The sequence below is a fragment of the Corylus avellana genome, chromosome ca2 (assembly GCF_901000735.1).
Source record: "Corylus avellana chromosome ca2, CavTom2PMs-1.0".
NCBI lineage: Eukaryota > Viridiplantae > Streptophyta > Magnoliopsida > Fagales > Betulaceae > Corylus > Corylus avellana.
In genome coordinates, this window is record NC_081542.1 from 903,425 (window position 1) to 926,992 (window position 23,568).

Sequence of the window (23,568 nt, forward strand, 5' to 3'; positions counted from 1 at the left end):
AAATTAAAATTGAATCACGAACGAATTGAAGTCCGGGTTTAGGCGGGATTTCAAAAATCTTTTGCCACCTCATCTATCCGTGTCTATACCTGTGCTCTCGTTCTATTGGCTTTCCCTTTGCTTTCTTTGTTTTGCTTGTTTGTGCTTTCTTGTGTGTTTCTTCTAAAAGATCGCTGGCTCAACTCACGGACTAGTCACGTGGGCTTCTTTGTGCCTGGAAAGACAAATTTAGCCCTTTTATTCTACGACTCTCCCAAGGGGTGGTAGTTGGGACTCATCAAGGACCACAGTAAAATACGCTTCACCTCACCCAGACTGATTGACGTTTCTGCTTGCTGATATTATTGCCTTGAAGGTTAATTATGCCAAATTGCTGGCTTGATATTTATAATTGGACTGTTTCTGGGATTTCATTTTGCCCACGCAAGGTTTGAGGATAATGACATGGAACAACTTGGCAAAAATTTTAAATTGGTTTTGGGTTCTATAAATTCTTCTTAAATGTTAGTTATCCAAATAAATTTTTAAATGTACCCCACAACTAACATACTTTTCAAAACAACCAACAAAATTCTTTTTAAAAAACAAATCTAAATACTTCTCAAAAAATAACTATCATAAACATCTAGTGGGCCGCCACCAAGAATAGCATTACTCCTCTTACAAAATGTGATAACTATGGAACCTTCAATTATCTAGATTTTGAATGAGATGTTCTTTCTTTTACAATCCTAGTGGAGCATGGAGATATGGTTGTGCCAAAAGGATTAGGTTTGAGTCTAGTTAGTTTTATTTAGAATTGAACTCGATGAAATTATAATAGAATCCTTTGAGTCTTGTTTACTAGATACATCTCAATTTTAACGAATTCAATTTCAATTAAAATTGACCACAAACTATAAAAGTAGACCTAAGTGAAAGCTCGTGAAAAATATTAAGGGTGAAAAGGCGGTTCTAGTTAGCGGTTAATGGCTAAAACCACTAACTGCAACCGCTTAAGTAGTTATTAAAATTTATTAATCACCTCTACTAACTGCTAGGCAGTTAATCGCCCAGTTAGCAGTTAACCGGTTTTTTTTTTTTTTTTAAAAAAAAAAATGGGCTTAGCTAAACTCATCAAAGAAAGTTCCTCGGGCAAGCGTAAACTCACAAGTACTCAAACTGGGCTAAAAAGCCAGCTAGCTTGCATATGGGCCAAAAAACTTGCTTATATAAATTTTAAACTTTAATAAACTAACATAGCTAAAAAGCCAGCTATATTGCACATAGGCTTGCACCAAGTTGTGCATTTGCTTCCGGCTAACCCATCCTATTTATAGATAATAAATGTTGAGTGGTTGCTTTAGCTGAGTTTCACCCCTAGAAAATATTATGTTCACAAGTTTTTCATCTTGGTTTGTTTTGTTTTACATTTTGCTTTTACATGTAAAATTATTATATCACATATGTATTTACTTTTACAAGTGTGGAGATGAAAATTGATTATGATGCATCCTATCATAGTATAAAGTATATATTATGGTCTTGCTATTCTTTGGTCTATAAGACTATAACTATTGTCCATAATCTCTTTGATAAGCCAGTGAGCTATTCAGTAGACGGGCCTTATGGGCTCTTTTGACAATGAATAATTCCAATTGCCATCGAGACCCAAGGAACTTCGAGACAACAGGCCTTATGGGCATTAAGTGGTCGGGTATATTAGACTATCACTATCCCCCAATTTCCTCGACCAACTCTTATAGGTCATCAGCCTATAAAAATTATTAGCGAAATAAGCAAGGGGCTATGTGGGGACCAAGTAGACCCAAAAAAATGATGCATCACAAGAAAGAAATGGATAAGGGATAGAGTATAATACAACTGGCTCGGTTGGCCCATTATGCATGCAGTAATGTACGTATTGTTCTGCTTGGTCCCCATCAATCACTTTATTGACAAGATCGTGCAATGTACATATATATATATAATATGTTTTGTGTCTTGTTCCTGTGAGCCACGAGGCCCACTCCAAAGACCAAAGTTCACCTGGGCAATTATCAAGGAAATGTGACCTTTATATTTTTTAGAAAATATTTTATACTTTTATTCTGATAAAATTGGTGGTGGGTCCACTAAATATCTATAGGAACCTTGGAATGTGATTCGACAAAGCTTGTAAAAATTATTATGTTGGAATTATTATTATTATTTTTTTAACTATTTCTACAATTTGGAATAAAAATATTGTGATTAGACAAAATTTGAGATAAAAGAATGAAACAAAAAGGACCCCATGACTTTTACCAAAATGCACATCCACACCAAATCAACTTTTACCTATTAAGAAAAATTCATTATTTTGGAAGGGTTGATAGCACAATAATAGCCTTTTCTAAATGGGACAGAATGTGTAAATAAGGCGTTTGAATCTTCTTCGGTTCATTCCTTGTTATTACAGGGGCATAATTGTCCCTAATTTTTTTTTTTTTTTTGGGCCAATTATGCTCCTGCATTTACAATGACTGGATCCCCTTCAATCCAAATGGATCCCAGTCCGTAAATAAGACCATAAAAGGTTAGTAATTGAGGCTGTAATAATACAACAAAATAATTAAGACTAGGTTAGAAGGATATTTTCCTGAAATTCAAATTCCATCAAACGATTTAAATATCCTCTTATTGGCAATAACTTTTGGATATGGGGGTATTAATATCAAAATCCAAATTTGGTATGTCAAATTTTCTAACCTTTTTAGATCACATGGTTTCACCTATATAACTGTAAGGTAGTAGATAAAGCTACTCAAAGTGCAGAATTATAACACTATATCCATCATAAGTTATACTTGTACTCAACAAGCCGAAAGATATGGAGAAGTCTTCACTCAAACTGGCTTTCTTGGTTACGCTCTTGGTCATTGCCTCTAATAAGAAATTCTCATTTCAATTGTTTTATTGTTCACCATTAATTGGATCCATATATTTCACATCATAAAATATGTGAGAAGAAATAGATTAGTTGTTGAAATATAATTGAAATTGTCTGTTTCTTAATCCCCAAATGTGGTGGCTGCAGATTTTCAATTTATAGCAGATGCAAGGAATGTTGTAGTAATTCCATGCACACCAGAGCTAGGCTGCCCTAACCCATGCCAATGCAAACTTGCCCATTGTGTGTGTCACCCTCCAAATGAAGATTCAGTTGCAAAAGCCTTCATCAATCACCGACAGATGCAAGAACAAATTTCACATTGAAAGACAGGGCAATATTTTTTCTAAGAAAAAATAAAAACTTGATTCATAAAGCATTGTACTTCTTGAGGAGTCAAGTTACTTGCCCTAAGTGGAATAAAATGAATAGTAATTTCGATTTAACTCTTCGGATTATTATTATTATTATTCCTACTTGATCAATTAATGAAAACAAGTGAAATGACATACGCTTCTATTTGACAAGCAACCATCGCTTCTATTTGACAAGCAACCATCTTTTAACAGATCAAAGATAATAAATTCTTTTATGATTTTAAGGTTTGGTCTTAAGCCAATTCCTTTAATGAGATAAACAACAGGACTTGCGAATATGCTATACAACAATTTGGTAAACCTTTCTTCTTGGTAAAAGATTTTGTACCCCTAACATTTTTTTTTTTTTTTTTTTTTTGTAGATTTGAGTTGATCACGTTTGTCTCACACCTCAGCCCCAAAAATCTGCATTGTAGACGGACCGGGCTTCTAGCCAAGCCTTGGACTCCTTAACCGTTGCTAACCCGCTCCATGAGAGTTCAGTTACGGCTCGGCCCAAGCATTTAACCGGTTTGCTCGCCACGCTCCTTTGACACGCCGAGAGCAACGAAGGATCTCGCGCGCGCGCGCGAGAGAGAGACAGAGAGACAGAGACAGAGACAGAGATGGGAGGAGAAGACACCCTAAAACACCGAGGCTCGCTCGCAGCTCCTCTAATCTTCATGATCGTCATCAGCTTCCACCTCCTCTCCAGGTGGCTCGAACACTTAAAAAAGGTACGTTCCGATAAATTCCGAGCTTCATTCGATTCCTGTGCGCTAATAAATTGAAGAGTCAAATATTGTCGTGTGATTTCTGTGAGTTGGAATACGATTGCGAGTGGAGGTGGTGTCGCATTATTGCTTAGGAATCAGTGTAGTTTTTTTGATAAGTATAGTAGTTGATCGATTGTGATACTTTATAGTTTGTATGAATCTGTGGCACATTTTGAATTGTATAGGATTGAATGTTGTTCTAAAATTGGTTGATTTTATATCCTTATTTTTCGAAATTCGCCTTAAACCAAAATATACTGTTAACAGAAAAGCTTAAATGAAACTCAGACTATGAATCTTAGGTTATTTTGTAATTTTTTGAAAGATCGAGCATTAAAAAATTACGGTTGATGGATTCATAGATAGATCGATTGATGGATAAATAGAAAGACGTATATATATATAATGGTTGTTAACTGCAATAATTGTATGTTGGTCTTCTCAGGGAAAGATTTTGGTCTGCTCGTTCCCCATGCCATAATTATCTGTTGTACAGGAACAAGAGATTACTCCTGTATTGGATATCAGGGATATATATTTTTAAGGTTGTAAATTTCTTTGAGTAATTGAAATTTATTATTCTTAGTATAATATCGGCAGTGAGGCACATGAAGTTGATTTCTACTTAAGTTGCCCATTCTTAAATAAACTCTTATTAGGTCATGTGGTTTCTTTTTCAGAAAGGATCCAAGAGTACAGTAGTAATCCAGTTGCGTGGAGAGATAAATCAACTACTGAAAGAAGCGAGCTCCTTGTCAGAGTGAGTGATTCTAGAGGTTTATGTGAAGTGTCTTCCCTCACCTCTCCATCCAAATCCATCATATGGAAGTTTGTCTTATTCATGGGCATTTACACTCATGTTTTTGCAATGTTAGTATCTTCCTATTTGATATGATTTGCTTTGGGTTTAGTTGTATGTTTGCCTGAAAAACCTTAAGCATGTGCTGTTTAAATTTGGGTTTAATTTGTGTTAATTGACAGCTGTACTTTGAAATGTCTCATGGATAGTAAATGCTGGCTCAAATTAAATCTAAAATTTGTGTCATATTTGGGACCTGCTGCTTGTACCTTTGTCATGATTGACATTGTTGCCATTGGGATGTAACACTTCTAATCATCCTTGCATTGCCTTTCTCTTGTGGGTGGAGTTTGTTCGTCTATTTTTGCACCCTTAGTAGGGGCACTAATATCAAAACTCGGATTAAGCCTAAAACAAAATTTTGTGATGTTTAACCATTAGTGGATATCGATGTGTCATGCGATTTTTGTAATTATTCCAAAAACTTGTAATGCACTTAAACCGTGCTGCCCAATGAGGACCCTAAAGTAGTAGTAGATTATGTCTAGAATTAAATCTGCTTTTAAAAAGAAATTATGCTTGTTGGGTATCTATTTAGGGTGAATTGAGCAATCTAATTATGTTGATTAATACTATTGATCTCATTGAAAGAATTTAGACTGACAACTATAATATTCTTACCTGAATAGGACATTCTATCCCCCTCTCTTTCTCTCTGGTTATTTCAAAATTGTCTTTGATGAAACAATTTTAAATAAATTAATCACCTGCGCTTTTTCCTAAACATAAGCAGTCCCACAAGCATGCTTGCAACATCTATGGTGTAACTTAATGGAATATTTTGGTCGTAAATATCAATTTACCTTTCCAAGAGTCTGTCTTAAATACCAACATGACCATATGATTTGCTTCTTTGTTGATTGCAGGCCATCAACATTCGCACAAGCTACAAAACTTAGGAGGTTAGCAGCTGCCAAGGAGAAGGAACTTGCAAATTGTGAGGCAATTTGCAGCTCAACTCATTCACATATATTTACTCATTTTAGGACTTGTCAGCATGTACACTTTATAAAGTTGTATTGATTTTAATTTGTTGAATGATCAATTGTGCTATTATGGCAATTATTTGCTGCTTAGTGGTTATGCGGTTCATTGTCTTGAGTTTTCAGCCTACTAGCTTCCTTTAGATTTATTGTGTCAACTGTTATTCAAATAATTCATTTATGTCTAATGTAGCTTTCACACTGCCATTATGCAAACCTTAATATATATATATATATATATAAAAAAAAAAACCTTAGGAGATCCTCTTTGTGGATGTTTTTGGGCTTTATCTGTTTATTTCCTATTTCTATTGAAATTATTAATTCCTGCTGCTTTCTTTTCTGCCATCCATGTCTTCCAGGTTTGAAATTATGCGGTTCTATTAATTTGTTTTATTGTTCTAGTTTTAGTTTATTTTCCCCCATATAAATGGATGCTTCTGACACTTCATTGATTTCCAGATCAAGAATCAGAGAGCAAGGAAATGAAAATGTCATATGATTTGTACCTGAAAGTTCTGTTTCTTTCTAAGGTGATTTTAGAGTATTTTGAGGTTTTGTCAAGTTATCTTGTTCCTTTGGTTGAGTTCCAAAGAGTTTATTGATTTGTTCGTGTCTTGTAGGTTTTGACTTATTTTGTGCTCATTTGCTGGTTTTGGAGGGTTCCCGTGGCCACCATATCTCATCAACTTGTGCAACCCTTTGGTAATGCTTCTTGCCCTTAATCATTTTACTATGTTTGCTTATGCCCCTGCAGTTTTGCTCTGTATACTTGTAGTTATTGATCAGCTTATTACATGCTTTTCTAAACCAAGACTCCTTTTGTTTCGACGTAAAACGTTTTTGGTAAAACATTTTCAACATTTCCCGGTGTTTGGTTTCGCTTGGAAAACACGGTCAACTGTTAAAAAATTCGGTATACCGTAATACACCCTATCTTTTCTGTAAAATGGTTTATATTTTTTTAAGGCGTAAAACATTTTCTGTCACACAACTCTCTCTTCAAATCTTCCCGTCTAGTGAACACCCACACTATGACACACACCAGGCATCAGCCCCCTCTGGCAGGGCACCAACCCTTTGTTGGAGCCACTCCTACCAACGGCAAATATTTTCATGGATAACATTTTCAATGCAAACCAAACAGCAGAATTTTTTTTTTTTTTTTTTTTTTTTCAGGAAAACATTTTCAAGGAGATTGTTGAATATAAAAAAAAAAATTTGTAATTTTCCAGAAAATGTTTTCAGCTGAAAACTTTTTACGTTAGAAAGCATTTTACTCCGAAACAAATAGATCCTAATATAAGAATGGACTAAGTAGACAAACAACAGGTGGTAGGTGCAGAACCAGGTATTAAGTGGGTATTCCCCCCCGTTAACCCCCGCAAGACAATACCTATTATCAACATGGGCTGCAAATTTTATGTAGATTTTCATTTTCACCCACACCATTCTGTTTAAAAAAAATTTAGCTAATAAAATTATGCTGTACTTTCCAAATGTCCTTCCACCGGTAGGCATGATTCAAACTATCCAGACTATTCCTGTCGTATTTTCTATTGATGTGTCTGCTTTTTATTTTTCTTTGCAGGGAGGGTGTTATCTTGGAGGGCTGGGGGTACCTTAAACAACAATGTTATGGTAAATAGCCTTTTAACTTTTTTTCTCCTCTTATTATTTGCTTATATCCTCTATAAGAGAAGCCCTATGTGGAGAATGGGAAATTTGTTATACTAGTCATCTATTGAGAAATGGGTGGGCTGAGCCTCACTTCCTATACCGGCTGTAGTGTATCTTAAATTGATTTAAGTCTTGTAGAAAAATTACGTGGAAATTTATTTATCAAGAAATAACACACTTGGTGCAACCTGATAACAGTAAAAGCTATGAAGTGGGTGTTATTGTGTGGTAACCATTGATCGATGTACTGGGATGAACATCTCTCCTAGGGCTTGAAATCATGTACTTTATGGAGCTACGTAATCTCGTAATGCTCTTAGAACCATCTTCTTTGGACCTAGTCCTAAAAGGTTTAGGGTCTTATTCTTTGATGGGACAAAAGGGGAGAGAGAGAGAGAGAGAGAGAGAGAGAGCTTGTATTCTAGTGCATATTGGCTTCCTAATATTGCTTCTGATTGGTCTCCTAATGTAACTGCAGGTTGGGATAATACCTTGGTTAATAATATCCACCAGAGTAAGCAAATTTGTTTGTCGACTCTCCAAGTAGAAAAAGGATTATGGTGATTACTATCTTCTCACTCAGAAAAGATATAATATTTGTTTTCTGAATTTCGAGGAAGGAAAACAATTTCATAACCATTTCCTGTAACGATGTACATTATTTTGTTTTTTAGTTATTTGGCCTGCATGTAAATCCAGAGAGTGTAGTAAATAATAAATTAGCCTCTAGTAAAAGGCCATAGACACAGCCCCAGATAAATAGTCTAAATATACATGAAACAAGTATGAGATCACATCATTGCTATGGGCAAACCGAATGCTGCATCCTTCATTGAATTGGGTTCGGCCACTCTCAACCCGGCTACTAAAGAGTGGTTGAACAATCTCAGTGGCCAAAGAGAGTGATTTGCCGACCTAGTGGCTTGCAGGTGACCCTTGTGCTTGTAAGTTACTCATTTTGTTTCCCTCTTTCTTATGTGTTGTGGCGATTTGGACCATTTATTTTAAATGAACGCTCAAATAAGAAATCTTAATTCAAAAATCTTTGTTTAGGAGACGAGAACCATATTTTAATTCTATAAGTATCTTACTTTGCTAACATGGTAGGGATACTTGTGTTAATAACATTTTCAAAGTTGGAATGTTCCGGGATTAAACAAAGCACGAGTTACAAGTGGATATTAAAATAATATATAAAATAGTCGATAGATAATTTTATTACTTGTGGCGCTATTTCATACGCAATTGTTTTTGAAATGTATAAACAATAGAGACTTTCCGCGTAGAACATTCCGCCCAACCAAAGGTTGTTGACCCACGGAAATTGCAATGATGGTTCCTCTTTTTTCCGACGAAATTTCCTCTGCTCTCGCGGCCGGCTGGGAAAGGGTATTAAAGTTTATGTCATCGTCTAATTCCAGCTGAGATTGATTATTTACTAACGGAATGGCTATAAAACTTTTTGGGATTCGCAAGTTGGGTGGGTCCAAAGGAGAGAGAAAGAAGGCGTTTGTAAAGAATGGAGGTGTGCTACTGGAGAAGTTGGTTGCCGCTTGCGACGGCAAGCCTATTCCTATCCGTAGCTTCTCATATGAAGAGCTCAGGCGTGCAACGAATAACTACGATCAGCGCTATGTTCTACAAGTCAACCGATGGTACACATGGTACAGGGGCTCTCTCAACGGCCGAATTGTTTCCATTAAGAAGTATGAAGAAGACTCGACATTTCAAAACTCCTTCACTGATATAGCCATGGCTGCAAAGATGAGCTCTCACAAAAATGTTCTTCGGCTGGTGGGATGCTGCCTTGAGACTCAACTTCCTACTTTAGTTTTTGAATTTTCTGAGAATGGATTCCTTTCCAATCGACTTTATCAATGTGATATTCACGGATATCCACGGGAAAATCCTCCCATGGCATGGGAAATCAGGTTAAAGATTGCAAGGGAAATTGCTCATGCAATTGCATATATCCATACTGCCTTCTCTAGACCCATCATTCACAGGGATATTAAACCGGGGAATATATTCTTAGACCAACATAACGTTCCCAAACTGGCTGATTTTTCACTTTCCATACAAATTCCTGAAGGTGAAACTCACATAGAAGATAAGGTAGTTGGGAGCAACGGCTTCTTATGCCCCAACTATTTAGCTACAAGCAAGGCAACGGAGAAGACTGATGTCTACAGCTTCGGTATGCTTCTTTTAGTGCTTTCAACAGGACAACGTAGTTATGTTCCCCAACCAACTACTCATGAAGATGGCTTGGTTAATTACATAAGAAAGTGCACTATAAGTGAGATGGTGGATCCTGCAATCCTAGCAGAGGAAGGAGGAGCTAGTGTGGAGAAGCAATTGCAAGCAGTACGGGTGCTTTTCTTGAGATGTATGGATGAAAATCCAGAGATGAGGCCAACAATGGTCGATGTTACAAAACAACTCAGGCGGATCGAAAGGTTCATGCCTTGATTATGAATAATGAATGCTATTTTTCATATCCATTAATGTATTATATATATATATATTTTAAGTAGCTGATATAAGAAGTCTCATTTCAAACATGTAATGTTAGTTGATGGGTTTTCTGTTTAGATTGTCCATCCTTTATTTTTATTGTTTATGTAATTTTTCCATGTAAACATCAATGATCTAATATGGATCAATTTCACTTCAAATAATAATAATAATAATATGGATGCATTTATTGCTCTCCCTTGCAAATCATAAATCGGAAACAATCCTTCATCATTCTTCTTCATTGATTATATTCTAAATTGGTCTATCCAACTTCTTATGTAATCATCAATCATCTAATATGGATCAATTTATGGCTCTCCCTATCAAACGACAATCCTTCACCATTCTTCTTCTTCATTGCTAGGAGTAAAAAGACAATTATGATTAGCAGTTAGTAGCTAAAATCACTAACCGCCTAAATAATTAATAAAATTTGTTAGTAGCTAAAATCACTAACCGTAACCACCTAAGTAATTAATAAAATTTACTAACCACCTCCAATAACTACTAAGCAATTAACCACCTGATTAGCAGTTAATTAAACCAGTTAGCAGTTCAGCCAGCTTAACAATTGAGCCAGCTTAGCCAAGTCAATTAGCTGAGAATCAAGGGCATATTTGTAACTCTCGTTAGTTGGCCCACGCCTTACCCACGTAACAAGGGCCCTTCAATTTATAGATATTTGGGAGCACTGATTCACAACACGCAGCGTGCGTGGCACGCCCGTGCAAATTTTTTTTTTTTTTTTTTCTAAAAAAAAAAAAGAAAAAATTTTCTCGATATTTTGAAGAGGAGTCTTCGTAGCTTTTCTCGATGTGGGACAAGCATGTTTTTAACAAAGCATCCTAACTTCCTCCGGTGCAGAAGCTTACCCAAGGCCAAAGCATAGGCTTCACGCTTCAATAGTTATCATATGACGGCCAAAATGCATCAAAATCGTCACACAGATGGAGAGAGATGAGGTTAAGAGTGTGATGTGAATATACAAGAATAGTGAGATAGAGGGAGATGAGGTCAAGCACAAAAACTCAAAAAGCACACCAAAAAACAGGTGAGAAAGAGAAAGCACACACACGGATTCAGAGAGAGAGATAGTTTTTAGTGTTTTCCTTATATAATCTTGATGTGAACAAGTAGGAATCTCCGAATCTGGGAGTTTCTGATAATTTTCGTCGGGATTTATGGTGGATTTTCGGCGATGAGGGTGAGATTGATAAGTGGGTGTGTTTAAGAATTAGTTCGAGAGGCTTCCGTCATGCGGGATCTCCTGGTGTGGGGCAGTCCAAAAAGCGGTTGTTTCCTCTCCAGTATGTGGGGCAGTCCTCTTCTTCTATGTTTGAATTTTAATCTCCTTGTTCTGGTTCTTTGTGGTAATTGCCTAACAAACACAGAAATGGGAGAGGAAACAGAAAACGATGTTGTTTCACCTTAAGATTTATATTATATAATATATTTTTTACGTAAGTAAAAATATTAAAAATGAAATTTAATCAACATTGCAGCGGATCGAACCCCAACCACCTATGTGGCCTGAAGGAACACTTACCACTACAATACAATGTTGTTATACATTACATATTATTTATTTATATATTTATATATATATATATAATATATATATATATATATTTTAAGAAACCGGATAGCAGATTTTCAAAACCTACTAACCGCAACTGCATAACCGGTTAGCGATTTTTACTAATTACTTTCAAAGTGGTTAGACAGTTAGCGGTTAGTGGTTGCAGTCAGGTGGTTTTAAATTTCACCCCTATTCATTACTTTTTCTTTTTTATATATATTTTATAATTTTAATATTTTGTTTGTAAATGATTTATATTACATTATGATTGATGCTAACCCGACACATTAATAAATTTTGTTAACTTTTCTAAAAGTAGGATTGTAGGAACCCGTTTTTAAAATTTAGAAAACTATTTTGTCAAAACCTCAAAACACATTGACAAAAAATACATTTATCTTAAAAAAATTAAATTAAGCAAATATCTGAAATCGCAAATAATGGATTTAAATTCATATTTTTGTAAAATAAAAACATTTGCGAAAATAGCATATGCTTCTATAATGAGTTGTCCTGATTGACTCCAAGGATATTTCAGTAATTATAAGCAAGCTCAATTTGGAACAAAACGAGAACGAAATAAATATCACAGAAGGGACGGACTGGCACTGGCCTATTGATTGAGAGTTGGGGTTTTTCTTCCATTCCCTATACGACGACGTTCTGTTAGGGTTTTGCTTTCTTCAACATTCAGGTCTTCTTTTTTCTTCTTCAGAGAATCGAACGCTTCCGGAAGGCCCAATAAAGCGTCGTAGCCATGTACGGATCGAGAGGGTAAGTTGATAAAATCTGATCTCTTCGATGCTTCGTTTGTATAATTTTCTGTCTGTTTCTCGCGATTGTTTTTCTTCGTGTTGTCGTTTGCTATGTCAAAGCCGTAAATTCGTTGTTTGATAATGATGATGGATGGGATTTAGGGCTTTTGATGATTTAGTTTTATGAATTAGAAACTGAATTTGAGGTAATAGAAACCTTTGGTTTTAGGTTCATTTTCTCAATAGAAATAAAAAGAATAGAAAATTTTGTCTGGATTTTAACCGCTTGGTATTTGGTCAATTAAAAATCATGATTTTTGGTTTGATTTCCTGAAAAGTTATGCAAATTAGAAAAATCAGCGTAAAATTATAACCCTTCTTGACAGTGGGATATGTTTATCGTCCGGCGGTGTTTCATGCATTATTGCAATTTAGAAGTCTTAGGTCTCAAAATAATTTATTAATAATTTTGCACACTGACTTTTTAATTATAAAAAAAAAAAAAAAAAAAAAAAAAAGTAATTCAGTCTTTTTTGGCAAATGTGAACTTAATCTTTCTCCATGTAGCATCTCATCTAGGGAGGAGTTAGCGACTGGTTTAGCGCCTAGTTTTTGAACAGAATATCTTATTCTCTTATAATTGTTGGTGTATGCTATGTGTTCCTTTCTTAATTTTCCATTTTGCTGGTAATACTTACTATTGAAGTTAGGATGTGCTATTAGCAAACTGTGGGAGTTGATTAGCTTAGGAAGTGAACTTCTTTTATTTCTTTTACTCACCTGATTAATTCATTACTTTTTAGCTCTTTGTAATGTATAATTATTGTCGACGTGTTCAATTTGCGTATGTCATGCTTTAATGATGATGTGTCACTGCTAAGTATTGTTTTGTAGAGGCTTGATTTTTCATTGCTTTTGCAAACTTATGTTTTGATGAGTGTGTGGGGTTTATAACTTTATATGTTGGTTGTTTTAAAGAGAGCTAGCATAATTTTGTTTGAGGATTAAAAATGTAGTGATAAAGAGTTAGGTGTCAGGGAATCGTGGGTTGGGTTTGGTTTTATTAACAGGTTTAGTGGGGGATTTTTTTTCTTTTCTTTTGTGGGTATTTATAATTGAAGGGCAATGTTGGGAAGCGGGGGGGTTTCGGACGGGTACGAGGTCGGCTCAAAGAGACAAAGAATGATGGAATCCAATCCCTACTTCGCAGTGAGCAGCAGCACAAGTGGCTTTCAACCTTACGGCTTTGGTGGTGGCTTTCAGCCCCCTCCCTTTCCAGTGGTTCGGCTCAGGGGGCTTCCCTTCAACTGCACCGACATTGACATTTTCAAATTCTTTGCTGGACTGGACATCGTGGATGTTTTGCTGGTTAACAAGAGTGGGCGGTTCTCAGGAGAAGCCTTTGTTGTCTTTGCCGGATCCATGCAGGTTGAGTTTGCTATACAGAGAGATCGACAGAACATGGGTCGGAGGTACGTGGAAGTTTTCAGATGCAAGAGGCAGGATTATTACAATGCTGTTGCTGCAGAGGTAAACTATGAAGGAATTTACGATAATGACTACCATGGAAGCCCTCCTCCATCTCGATCAAAGAGGTTCAGTGATAAGGAGCAGCTGGAATACACTGAAATATTGAAGATGCGTGGTCTCCCATTCTCTGCAAAGAAAGCTGAAATTGTTGATTTTTTCCGGGATTTCAAGCTCATAGAAGAAAGGGTACACATTGCGTGTCGCCCGGATGGGAAAGCTACTGGAGAAGCATATGTAGAGTTTGCTTCTTCAGAGGAGGCTAAGAAAGCAATGTGCAAGGATAAGATGACAATTGGATCTAGATACGTGGAGTTGTTCCCTTCAACACCAGATGAAGCAAGACGGGCTGAGTCGAGATCTAGGCAGTGATCAGGCACTCTGGCCAGGGAATTTAATGCTGATATTGTGATCTATTTTTGGTGTTCCAATGAGATGTGCATGTTCCTTTCAATCTGTAGGTGCATTTTGGTGTTATTAACTTTCTAGGTTTTGTGCGTAGAACAATGAGATGTGCATGTTCCTTTCAATCTCTATGTGCATTTTGGTGTTATGACTTTCTAGGTTTTGTGCGTAGAACATTGATTGACTTTTCTGTTATTTCGTGACTTCTGAATTTTAGTTAATGCGAAGGTACTCAGGATCGATATTATGCTTATGGGTGACCGCTGCCGTTAACAGATTTGCTTCTTTGTCTGGGTTGGGCACTTGGGTTGATACTGAGTTCATGCTTGACCAGTGGAACAGGTTCAACCCAAATGAAAGTCCAACGCATATAAAACATGCAATAGGGGCAAGAAAAGGGGGAAAAAAGAGAGAAAAAGTGAGCTGAAAATCTCATGTAAACGCACATATGGTGGCAAACCACAAAAGATAGGGAAAGACCACAATAGGAAGCACAACTGTGCCAATAGAAAGCCAACTTTTATACAAATTAAATATGGTTTGTTCTTGCTCCTACTCTTCTGATATGTACTTTGTTAGTCTCTACCTTTATTGCTTTAGGCTGATGGACCATGATTTCTAAGAGCTCTAGCTCTGTGCCTCCTTTTGAAAACATCTTGCCTGAATCTCTTGGTCTCACTTCTCAACTCTATGAAGGGTTTTCTCTCTATAGTTTCTTTTTCTCTCTCCAGCATCCTTTGCCTTTTTGCCACTGCCATGGCTGCAGCCTCATTCTCCTGCTGTTGGCGTTTTGCCTCTTCCTATAAATGATGCTCGATTAACAGCTGTGCATGTATAATTTTCAGATGTGTTTGTGGAAGTGCTCGCACACTCGAGCGCATGCATGCTGATTAACATATGCAGGTGTACTATTGAACAATTCAACCATGTAAGAATTAAAAACATATATCTTATTTCCTCTCCTCTTTGGGAATACTGAAAATAGATTAAAAAAATTATTTTAAATTGAATAATAAAAGTGGATAGTTAAAATACTAAATGCTCCTAGGACTATAACATCAAATTCAATTAATTTCTAAGTTGCAAACCTGGAATCTAGAAAAGCTTAATATAATGTTGTGAGAAAAAGTCGGCCCGTATGCCATGCACAGATTAATTCTATTCATTACTTTCCCCATCCCCAAATGGCATGGTACCTCCTACCATAAAACCAATCTCAATGCACAAAATGCTACGAGGGTCACGCCACATAGGCTTTGAAGGAATTAGGGGATGGTAATGCATATCATTACTCACCATGCACATCCTTCCACCTTTTAAAGGGGTGAGGAAAATTGTTTAGGATGACTTGGTGCAGCAAAAGTTAAAATATTAAGAAGGGGAAAGAGAAAAGACCTGTAGATCTTGAATGAGACTGTCGAGGGATTTGATCTTCCTATGTGGCCAACGAGCAATACCAAATTCTCTACATTTTTTCTTGAGAACTGTAAGTCCGACTTTCAAATTTCTCGAAGCTTCAACGATTGGAAGATCGAAATACTTGGCCAGATCGGGTAGAGCAATTCTTGCAACATCTTCACTGGCCGCCCTCTTTTTCTTACTCTCTGCAATACCTGCAATCTTCCATCCTATCTATAAGGTATCAAATTTGAAGAATTCAGTCAATTTCTAAACTCAAAATGCAAGAATTAAATGAAACATTATCCATTATTGTCCAGAGAGGAATTGTTGTTTCTTCCAACATAACCTCGGACATCGAAACTGAATCCTATAAAACAACCCGTTTCACAAAGGAGCTGAATGGAGTCAACAACACAATTGCAGAAAGAAGCTAGTCAATGATAAACATCATGTAGAAAGTTAGTTCTTTTGATGTTTTACACAAGGCAGAGAGCACATGCATTAAACCTGGTGAACAGGGTTCCTTTTGTTGATCTTCAGATAGTTCAGACATGGGAAGACAGTTCAGATCCTGATGAAGCGCGGGCATACTTTTTCTTGATTGATGGTAAGTATCATCACTCTCCTTCATTGGAAATTTTGATGGCTCTTTGTCGCCCATTCTGCAGCCCAACTGAAAAATAATTTCAAGATCATCTGCCAATGTTGGTACTGACTTCAGATTGGGATTTCTGAGTAATTTAAAAAGAAAGTTAGGTCCAAGCCTCAACAATTTGTAACAAAAAGAGAGAGAATGCATCAGAACATCAAGTATCACCAAGGAGAAACAGGGTGACCATAAATTTCATATGCAAGCATCTCCACTACTTCTAAATTTTGAAAAATTAAAAAAAGAAAAGAAAAGAAAAAGAAATCATGAAACATTTATGGCAGACAACTCTGCTGCTTTACTGAGAGTGTGACTTCCAGCAATGTAATCAGTACAGCTATTTATCTGAAGGCATGGCTTCAGAAGAGATAAAAAGGCAAAAAGTGATGGCTTGAAATAGATTTGGGTCCATATATGGCTACCACTTTGCTTATTTTCCTGCCCAAACAGCCTATTAGAAGAAAGGCCAACAAAAGGGAAAGCCTATTGGGAAAGTGTTTTAAGGAAAAGCAAGAATCTATGGCACATGATCTGAGACTAGCTATAGCACAATAATTATGACACCAAAGAGTGAGGTTTTTGATTAAAATGCATCATTCTATTTCTATGGACTTTTATTCAATCAGTAACATCATCGGCTTATCTTATCTAACAAACACCAGTCCTTGCATGCCCAAGTCAAAAATTAATCATCCTATAGTGTATATCATAAAAATCAAACAGTAACCCATTAAGTTAATTCAATCAATAACCCTCAAATTCAGACAGATAATAAAATTTATCTTTAAAAAAAAAAAAAAAAAAAAAAAAAAAGAGAGAGAGAGAGAGAGAGAGAGAATTCGGAGGCCAGGGTACCTGGAGATTGAGAGTAGAGAAGGAATGCATGAAGAAAGAGGTGGGCGATCGGCATGAAATGCAAAAATGCAAACCCAAAAACCCTTCACAAGTCCTTCAAACACTTCGGAAACCCGAAACTTAAGCGATATGAGAGCTGGGTTAGCTTCCATTTCCGTGTACGATCCACTGGGCGAGAACAAAAACTCCCTCTCAACTTCATTTTCCTTCCCATCCTCCGATCGGTACACATGCAAACTCCTGATCAACTCTGAACAAAAAATGATAAATCAGGAGAAAAAAAAAAATGATTCAAAATGGTAGCTTCAAATCTGTAAGAAAATACGACATTGAATTCTTTTTTTTTTTTTTTTTGGAACAAGAAAAAGAAGAATTAACAGACAACTGCGCACTTCGGAAAAGCAAGGGGGTTCGGCTACCTTCATTAATGGTGCTTTGAAAGATTAAGAGAGCTCTTAATACATGGGTTTGAGAAGAATCCATGGGGAAGAATAGAAGTTGATCATTGAAAAACAAGTGCTTCAAGGAACCATTCGGAAAAGTGAAAAGGCCGATGAAGCAGCCGCGTTTTCTAACAAGTTTGCATCATGTTTTTTTTGGTTGGTTTTGTTTAGAATATATAAATTAAATAATCATTTTTATTAGCTAAAGCTTTTACCAGAAGTTGTAATTTAATATTATATCATAACACAAGTATTGAATTTAAACCCTATCTTCAGTATTTTCCTTCTATTTCATTTAAATATTTTTACGATTTAATCATCACCTATTAATTAAGAGTTTGAAACCACACTTGAAAGTGAGTATATGAATATAACTTAAAATAATTAAATTAGATAATTTCTTATTAATTTAAGCTTTTGAAATAAGTTGTCTCAAAAAAATCAATCAACTAATAAATAACAAGGGTTGTTCTCATTCCTTGTTAGTAATATAATGCTATAAATTAAATTTAAAATAAAATAATTTAATTAATTTCCCTTTTAGAACTAAATTGCTTGAAGTGTTGGGTTTTCATGAAAATTTAGCCAACCAAACAGTACCTAATCACACCAACCAACGGAACTTTACTCCAAGTCTCCAACGGTCGTTTCAGTAAACGACAGAATCTGATCTCACTTTTTATTATCCATTCTGACTTTTCGCACCACTTATCAAGCATGCACCCGAGGCATTTGTTATAGTTGATTTCCTTAATAAGTTTTTTGAGAAATGATCGTCTCTTTTACATGAAAAAATTTATTATTAAATATGTGAAATTCACGTTAAGTCTCACATACTATTGAACGATAAATTTTAAAAATAAAAGGTAGAGCCAATTAATGAATGGAAATGCTGTCAAAATGGGAGTGGAGGGACTCTAAAGAGCCTGTCAAAATATTTCATTTCAGTCCATCCTAGACCACGTGATCTGCCAGATAGTAAATCAAAAGAACAGATTTTTTCTTTTTTCTTTTTTCTTCAGCAAAAGGACAGAGAAAAACAAAGTTCTGTCCATTTAATTTAAAATAGAGGGAACATAAAAGAACCTCATAAGTTGGTGGCGAGTTTCAATCATTTCAAGCTGCTCGTTCCCATAAAGCATATTGTAAAACGAAGCCAGTATAACGCAAACCAAAATTTTTACAATAATTATAACGCGACTAAGAACACATTCATACTATTTCGGGTGCGGGGGTAGCAAGGAAGAAGAGATTTGCGGTACATAGTCTCAACCTAATTTCTTTTACCCCTATTTCGTCTGCGTCCAACTTGGACCCATCCATCTTCTGCTTCAGTTGCCAACTTGGGTCTAGGTTCATTGACTGGCATATCTATAGAACTTGAATTTGACAGCGACTCTGGCGCATCAAGCACCATATTTGATGAATCATCCGGCATCATATTCGACAAATCATCATTCTTGTTCGCATCATTTCTGCTAACATCATTGTCGCTGTCGTCATCATCATCATTCACAACCTGGTATAGAATCGAAAATAATGAGATAATTATAAATCTAAAATTTGACAAAACATCATACCATTGACTGCAACACTTGCAACATAATGGCTCACATGCCAGACCTAACAATTATAAATTCTCTTACATAAAAAAGCTTAAGTATTTATCAACTTCAAAAAAAAAGAAAAAAAAAAAAGGGAAACCCTTCCAAAGGAAGGTTGTTTCATGTACTCACCCTTGTCAGGTAAACCCCAGACCCATGCAAAGCGCTCCCTTTACACGGATCCGGTAAGACTTTGGTTTTGCTGGTGGGCAAGGCCCTAAGAATATGTTTGCACTCAAGAAAATTTGGCCATTATACCTGATGAGAATGTTACCAAGACCAAAATCCTTACCGCTCTAACCAACCTCTCCCCCGGGGTTAAGGGCTTAAGTTTTTATCAACTCTCTTGGGGATTCTCTGGAAACACTATTAATATTACTGTTCAGCTTTCGACAAAGTAAAATAAGCCATCGACGGCACTGCAGAGACTCTTACAACAAAATCCAAAATAATAATAATAAGACGATGAATCAGGTTCCAATTGTATACTTGGTAGAATCTGGCATTTCTTAACCAAACCTTCTAATTGAAACAGGAAATAATACTCTCACCACGCAGCATAATAGGTTGTCTAATATTGTAAGGCAGAGCCATTTGAAAATTCTCTAGCAGATCTTACACCACAGAAGGCACTACTTCTCTTAACCTTAAAAGGATCATCCGCTAGGTCCAAACCCCCCATACTATCTTTATAGCTTTTTAACATAATAGTGCAGCAAAAAAAAGAAAGTGCAATTTCCTTCCTATAGACAGCCCATTGTGTTTTTATAAGTAACTAATGCAATCCATAAAACTTGAACCCCTGACGTCACCACCACCCCCATTATTTTTATATGGAGGTGCCATTTGGCCCAAGGTCATTGGCAAAAATTTGTTATATATAATATAGAAATTATATATTTAAAATCTTGTTATATTATATACTACCACTACTGTCCCAATTTATATGATCTGACCATCATATAAATTTAAGGAACTTGATTTAGGAAGTGGACATGATTTAGGCCAAGAGTTTGATATATGAATACCTGTCTGACATGAGGAACCGAAACTTTCCTTAGGCTTTCAATAGACTTGAAATTCCCTTCCAAACATTCTTCATGCATAATCATCAATTTTTCAGCTACCTGTGTGGTATGAGAATGCAAAAACACAAAAACCAACAAGACAGATTACCCTCATTTGAAAAATTAATCAGATAACAGAAGCATATAATAAAATGGCATTCAAACAGCAAAAATCATGACCAATTGATCAAAACTGCCTAAAGAAGCAAGGTCAATGATAAATTACCAAAACCAGGTTTAAATTTCTAAAGATCGTTAATTTGATATTAATAATTTGCATGTACTTAAACCTAAAAAATTTAGTTTGTTAGGCATTTGCACTCCACAAACAACAGAAGCATTTTCCCTAAAATTAATTGAGCAAAACTGCAGAACCAGTGATTGCTGTCTCTGTTCAAGAACATTTCAAAACCAACATAGTTTAAGGACTGAATTTTTTTAGCTTTCTTTGAATCTTTCTTAATTATAAGGAAGTATTTTCCCTCTCTAGTTAGTAATTTTTAATTTTCCCATCTCTTATTAAGATTTTGCGTCTACAAAAGCAAGGCTTCTGAAGAATATTATGAACTTTGGTAAATGAAATGTTCAGCATACCATCAATTCTATGATGGTGAGACTACATCAAAATTCATTTCATCCTTCTTCTTTCACTTTTCTTTGAATTCTGAGCACATACAAAATCCAGGCACAATAAGGCCTCACTTAAGCCAAACATTAAAAACAATATTTATAAGTACTATCCAAAGTCCCTAGGCTGCTAACTCCCATTCTTTCTTATATTATATCAATTAAAAACCCTCTATGAAGTCATTAACCTTAAGCTACTACTAATAAAAAAATCTTTAAAAGTCACAATCCTTCAGCCAAAAAATTCCAATATCTCAAATAAAGGTACATCAGAAAGCTGATAAATAATACCGTCAGAAGAAATATAGGTGTATTTGTAATTTTTAAGTTTCATAAAGAAGCACTACACATGATAGGCGTTTTTATGTAAGGTACTACCAGGAGTGAATACTAAAGAAAAGATTCCACCCTTTGCTAGGGGAGGAAGAGATGCGATCAAAGAACTACCATGATCTCACGAAATCTAGGCAAAAAAAATGGCAAGAAGGCATACCTCCTCAACGCTGCCGTCCTCAGCCAAGGTATTGAGAGACTCAAGAGCTTGTTGAAGCATATGTTCTAAATCATCTATATAAAGCGGCTCTGGGGAAAACAAACAAGAAAAAAAAAAGCTATATCAGGAAAAGAATTGAAATCACAATTCAATGTGAAGATTAGAGACCAATGTTTCCTCATCCACATCTTAAACAAATCAAACATCAATTACATCCAGAATAAAGTGCAACGAGTCACAAAACTTAAATATAAAATCATTTAGATCATAAAACAAGCAAATTCATATAGTAAGAGCCCCTATCAATCCTTAGTTTGCTTTGCAAAGTCAATTGAACAAAAAACTAAACAGATAAAAATAAACAAAACAAAACAGGACAAGCATATTTGAAACAAATAAACACAACACCTTTTTTTTAAAAAAAAAAAAAAAAAAAATCATGAGAAACTCAAGGCAAGGCCATTTCATACCCATGCAAAGCACCCATTTCACACAGATTGGGGAAGAGTTCGGCTGTGCCAGCGAGTGTGGCCCCAAAACAATTACAACATTAAACCCAAAAAAAAAAAAATCAAACCTCAATGAATTCCCAAAGACATAAAACTCAAAAGCCTAATTGCCTACAAAACTACTACATAGATTTATTAGAAAAAACCTTCCATTTAGGTCATAAAAGTCCATTAAACATGAATATAATAGGCAAAAAGAAATACCGATTCTCTCATCTACCACAACATCAGGATCTCTACCACTCAAAACTTCATTCCCACCAAAAAAATACTCACAAAAGGCAAAAGGTTTGTGATTTCGTCGATAGAACTCCAATTATATCCCATTCTAAGCACTAATTTGCTAATTTCAACAATAAAACCCAATCAAGTGCAGCAAACAATGGCATTTAGTACACAAATTTTCATTTTCGGTACATATAATGTGAGATTTAGTGCATAAAAATTCTAATTTAACCCAAAATTCTCGTACTAAAAAAAAAAAAGCATACTTAAAGAGTACCTCTGGACTGAGTAAACCAGGAGGCGATATCGTAGGCGAGCTGGTCAGCCACTTGGCCCGAGTGAGGGCCGCCCCACTCGTTCTGGACGGCCATTTGGAGCGCCCACCAACGAGACAAGACCAGATGAATGCCTTCTCTCAGTACTCCCAGAGCCTCCGCCGATAGCTCTCTCGGACGATCAACATCCATTGGACTCACTAAAATATCACGTTACTGCATAGGGCAAACCAGTATCTCGAATTTAGCTTTGGACCTTACGTGTAAACTCACAACGATACAAAATATAATTCGAAACAAATATCATTTTAGGATTGAAGAAGCTATGAGCCAAATATCATTCGAAACAACATCAGAAAACAGACAGAACACACATAAACCAAATAGGGCAGTGGGAAAAGGACCTGCACCACACCTCCTTCGAGACTCGATCCGATACTCAAGACGAAACCCGACCGGCGTGTCGACAGCCGCGAGTGAGAAAGGGACGAGAGAGAGTGAAAAAAAACCCTAACTTCAATCTGGATGTTTTGTTGCGAGTGTTATAAAATTACAATATATTTTTTTTTTTGGCAGTTTTTTTAGTGGTTTAAATTTAAGGGTTAAACACCTAACACCCCAAATGGTTTTATTTTTTTATTTATTTTTTCTCTTTTAGTAGTTTAATTTTTATCACAAAATGTATATGTGATTTTGATAAAGACCAAATTGATCTAGTTGACTTAACAAGGGTAACTGACACATGGACCAATTAAAATTCGTCACTTGACATAAGTGGCCACATCATCAGTAATAAAGTGGCTACCTAATTAAAATTTTTATTTAAAAAATATATATTTTTTCAAAAAATAAAGAATTAAAAAAAAAAAATTTGGCAATTCAGTCAGAAGCATCTATCACGCACTTCAATCCAATGAACAAGCACATAAGCAAGACGAATCAATTCCTCTTTCAATACTCAATTACATAATCAAGGCTAAAGCACATATATATAGAGAGGTGCAAAGGACAGATGTGCCACAGAGATAATAATTACCAGAGTTTGCCAGTCAACTACCTTTTCATCTAA

At 35.8% G+C, this 23,568-nt stretch overlaps 5 protein-coding genes across 9 annotated transcripts; 3 read left to right on the forward strand and 2 right to left on the reverse strand.

Annotated features, from left to right (window-relative positions):
* Nucleotides 1-3,801: 3,801 nt before the first annotated feature.
* On the forward strand, nucleotides 3,802-8,307 carry LOC132171258 (protein GET1-like). Of its 3 annotated transcripts, XM_059582529.1 has the most exons (7): nucleotides 3,804-4,004; nucleotides 4,724-4,803; nucleotides 5,769-5,839; nucleotides 6,348-6,418; nucleotides 6,509-6,590; nucleotides 7,477-7,526; nucleotides 8,044-8,307. In XM_059582529.1, the coding sequence occupies exons 1-7, from the start codon at nucleotides 3,894-3,896 to the stop codon at nucleotides 8,110-8,112; spliced, it is 534 nt and encodes a 177-aa protein (XP_059438512.1). In that variant the 5' UTR covers nucleotides 3,804-3,893; the 3' UTR covers nucleotides 8,113-8,307. The 3 variants fall into 3 exon arrangements, with proteins under 3 accessions (XP_059438514.1, XP_059438512.1, XP_059438513.1); XM_059582531.1 differs by lacking the exon at nucleotides 6,348-6,418 and having other exon boundaries at nucleotides 3,802-4,004; nucleotides 5,769-5,844; XM_059582530.1 differs by lacking the exon at nucleotides 6,348-6,418.
* Nucleotides 8,308-8,996: 689 nt separating this feature from the next.
* LOC132172923 (serine/threonine-protein kinase ZRK1-like) lies at nucleotides 8,997-10,064 on the forward strand. The gene has a single exon (XM_059584482.1). It carries the CDS (start codon nucleotides 9,012-9,014, stop codon nucleotides 10,035-10,037), a length of 1,026 nt encoding a protein of 341 aa, XP_059440465.1. The 5' UTR covers nucleotides 8,997-9,011; the 3' UTR covers nucleotides 10,038-10,064.
* A 2,182-nt stretch (nucleotides 10,065-12,246) lies between these two features.
* LOC132168897 (uncharacterized) lies at nucleotides 12,247-14,476 on the forward strand. The gene is made up of 2 exons (XM_059579984.1): nucleotides 12,247-12,438; nucleotides 13,541-14,476. Exons 1-2 carry the CDS (start codon nucleotides 12,422-12,424, stop codon nucleotides 14,316-14,318), a joined length of 795 nt encoding a protein of 264 aa, XP_059435967.1. The 5' UTR covers nucleotides 12,247-12,421; the 3' UTR covers nucleotides 14,319-14,476.
* Nucleotides 14,477-14,589: 113 nt separating this feature from the next.
* On the reverse strand, nucleotides 14,590-17,835 carry LOC132168896 (protein RKD5-like). Of its 2 annotated transcripts, none has more exons than XM_059579983.1 (5): nucleotides 17,676-17,835; nucleotides 17,257-17,506; nucleotides 16,260-16,483; nucleotides 15,747-15,964; nucleotides 14,590-15,151 (listed from the first exon to the last, which is right to left on the reverse strand). In XM_059579983.1, the coding sequence occupies exons 1-5, from the start codon at nucleotides 17,737-17,739 to the stop codon at nucleotides 14,948-14,950; spliced, it is 960 nt and encodes a 319-aa protein (XP_059435966.1). In that variant the 5' UTR covers nucleotides 17,740-17,835; the 3' UTR covers nucleotides 14,590-14,947. The 2 variants fall into 2 exon arrangements, with proteins under 2 accessions (XP_059435966.1, XP_059435965.1); XM_059579982.1 differs by having other exon boundaries at nucleotides 15,747-15,979.
* Nucleotides 17,836-18,810: 975 nt separating this feature from the next.
* On the reverse strand, nucleotides 18,811-23,028 carry LOC132168899 (uncharacterized). 2 transcript variants are annotated; one of them, XM_059579985.1, is made up of 5 exons: nucleotides 22,904-23,028; nucleotides 22,502-22,715; nucleotides 21,491-21,579; nucleotides 20,332-20,430; nucleotides 18,811-19,218 (listed from the first exon to the last, which is right to left on the reverse strand). In XM_059579985.1, the coding sequence occupies exons 2-5, from the start codon at nucleotides 22,689-22,691 to the stop codon at nucleotides 18,973-18,975; spliced, it is 624 nt and encodes a 207-aa protein (XP_059435968.1). In that variant the 5' UTR covers nucleotides 22,692-22,715; nucleotides 22,904-23,028; the 3' UTR covers nucleotides 18,811-18,972. The 2 variants fall into 2 exon arrangements, with proteins under 2 accessions (XP_059435968.1, XP_059435969.1); XM_059579986.1 differs by having other exon boundaries at nucleotides 22,915-23,026.
* Nucleotides 23,029-23,568: the final 540 nt, after the last annotated feature.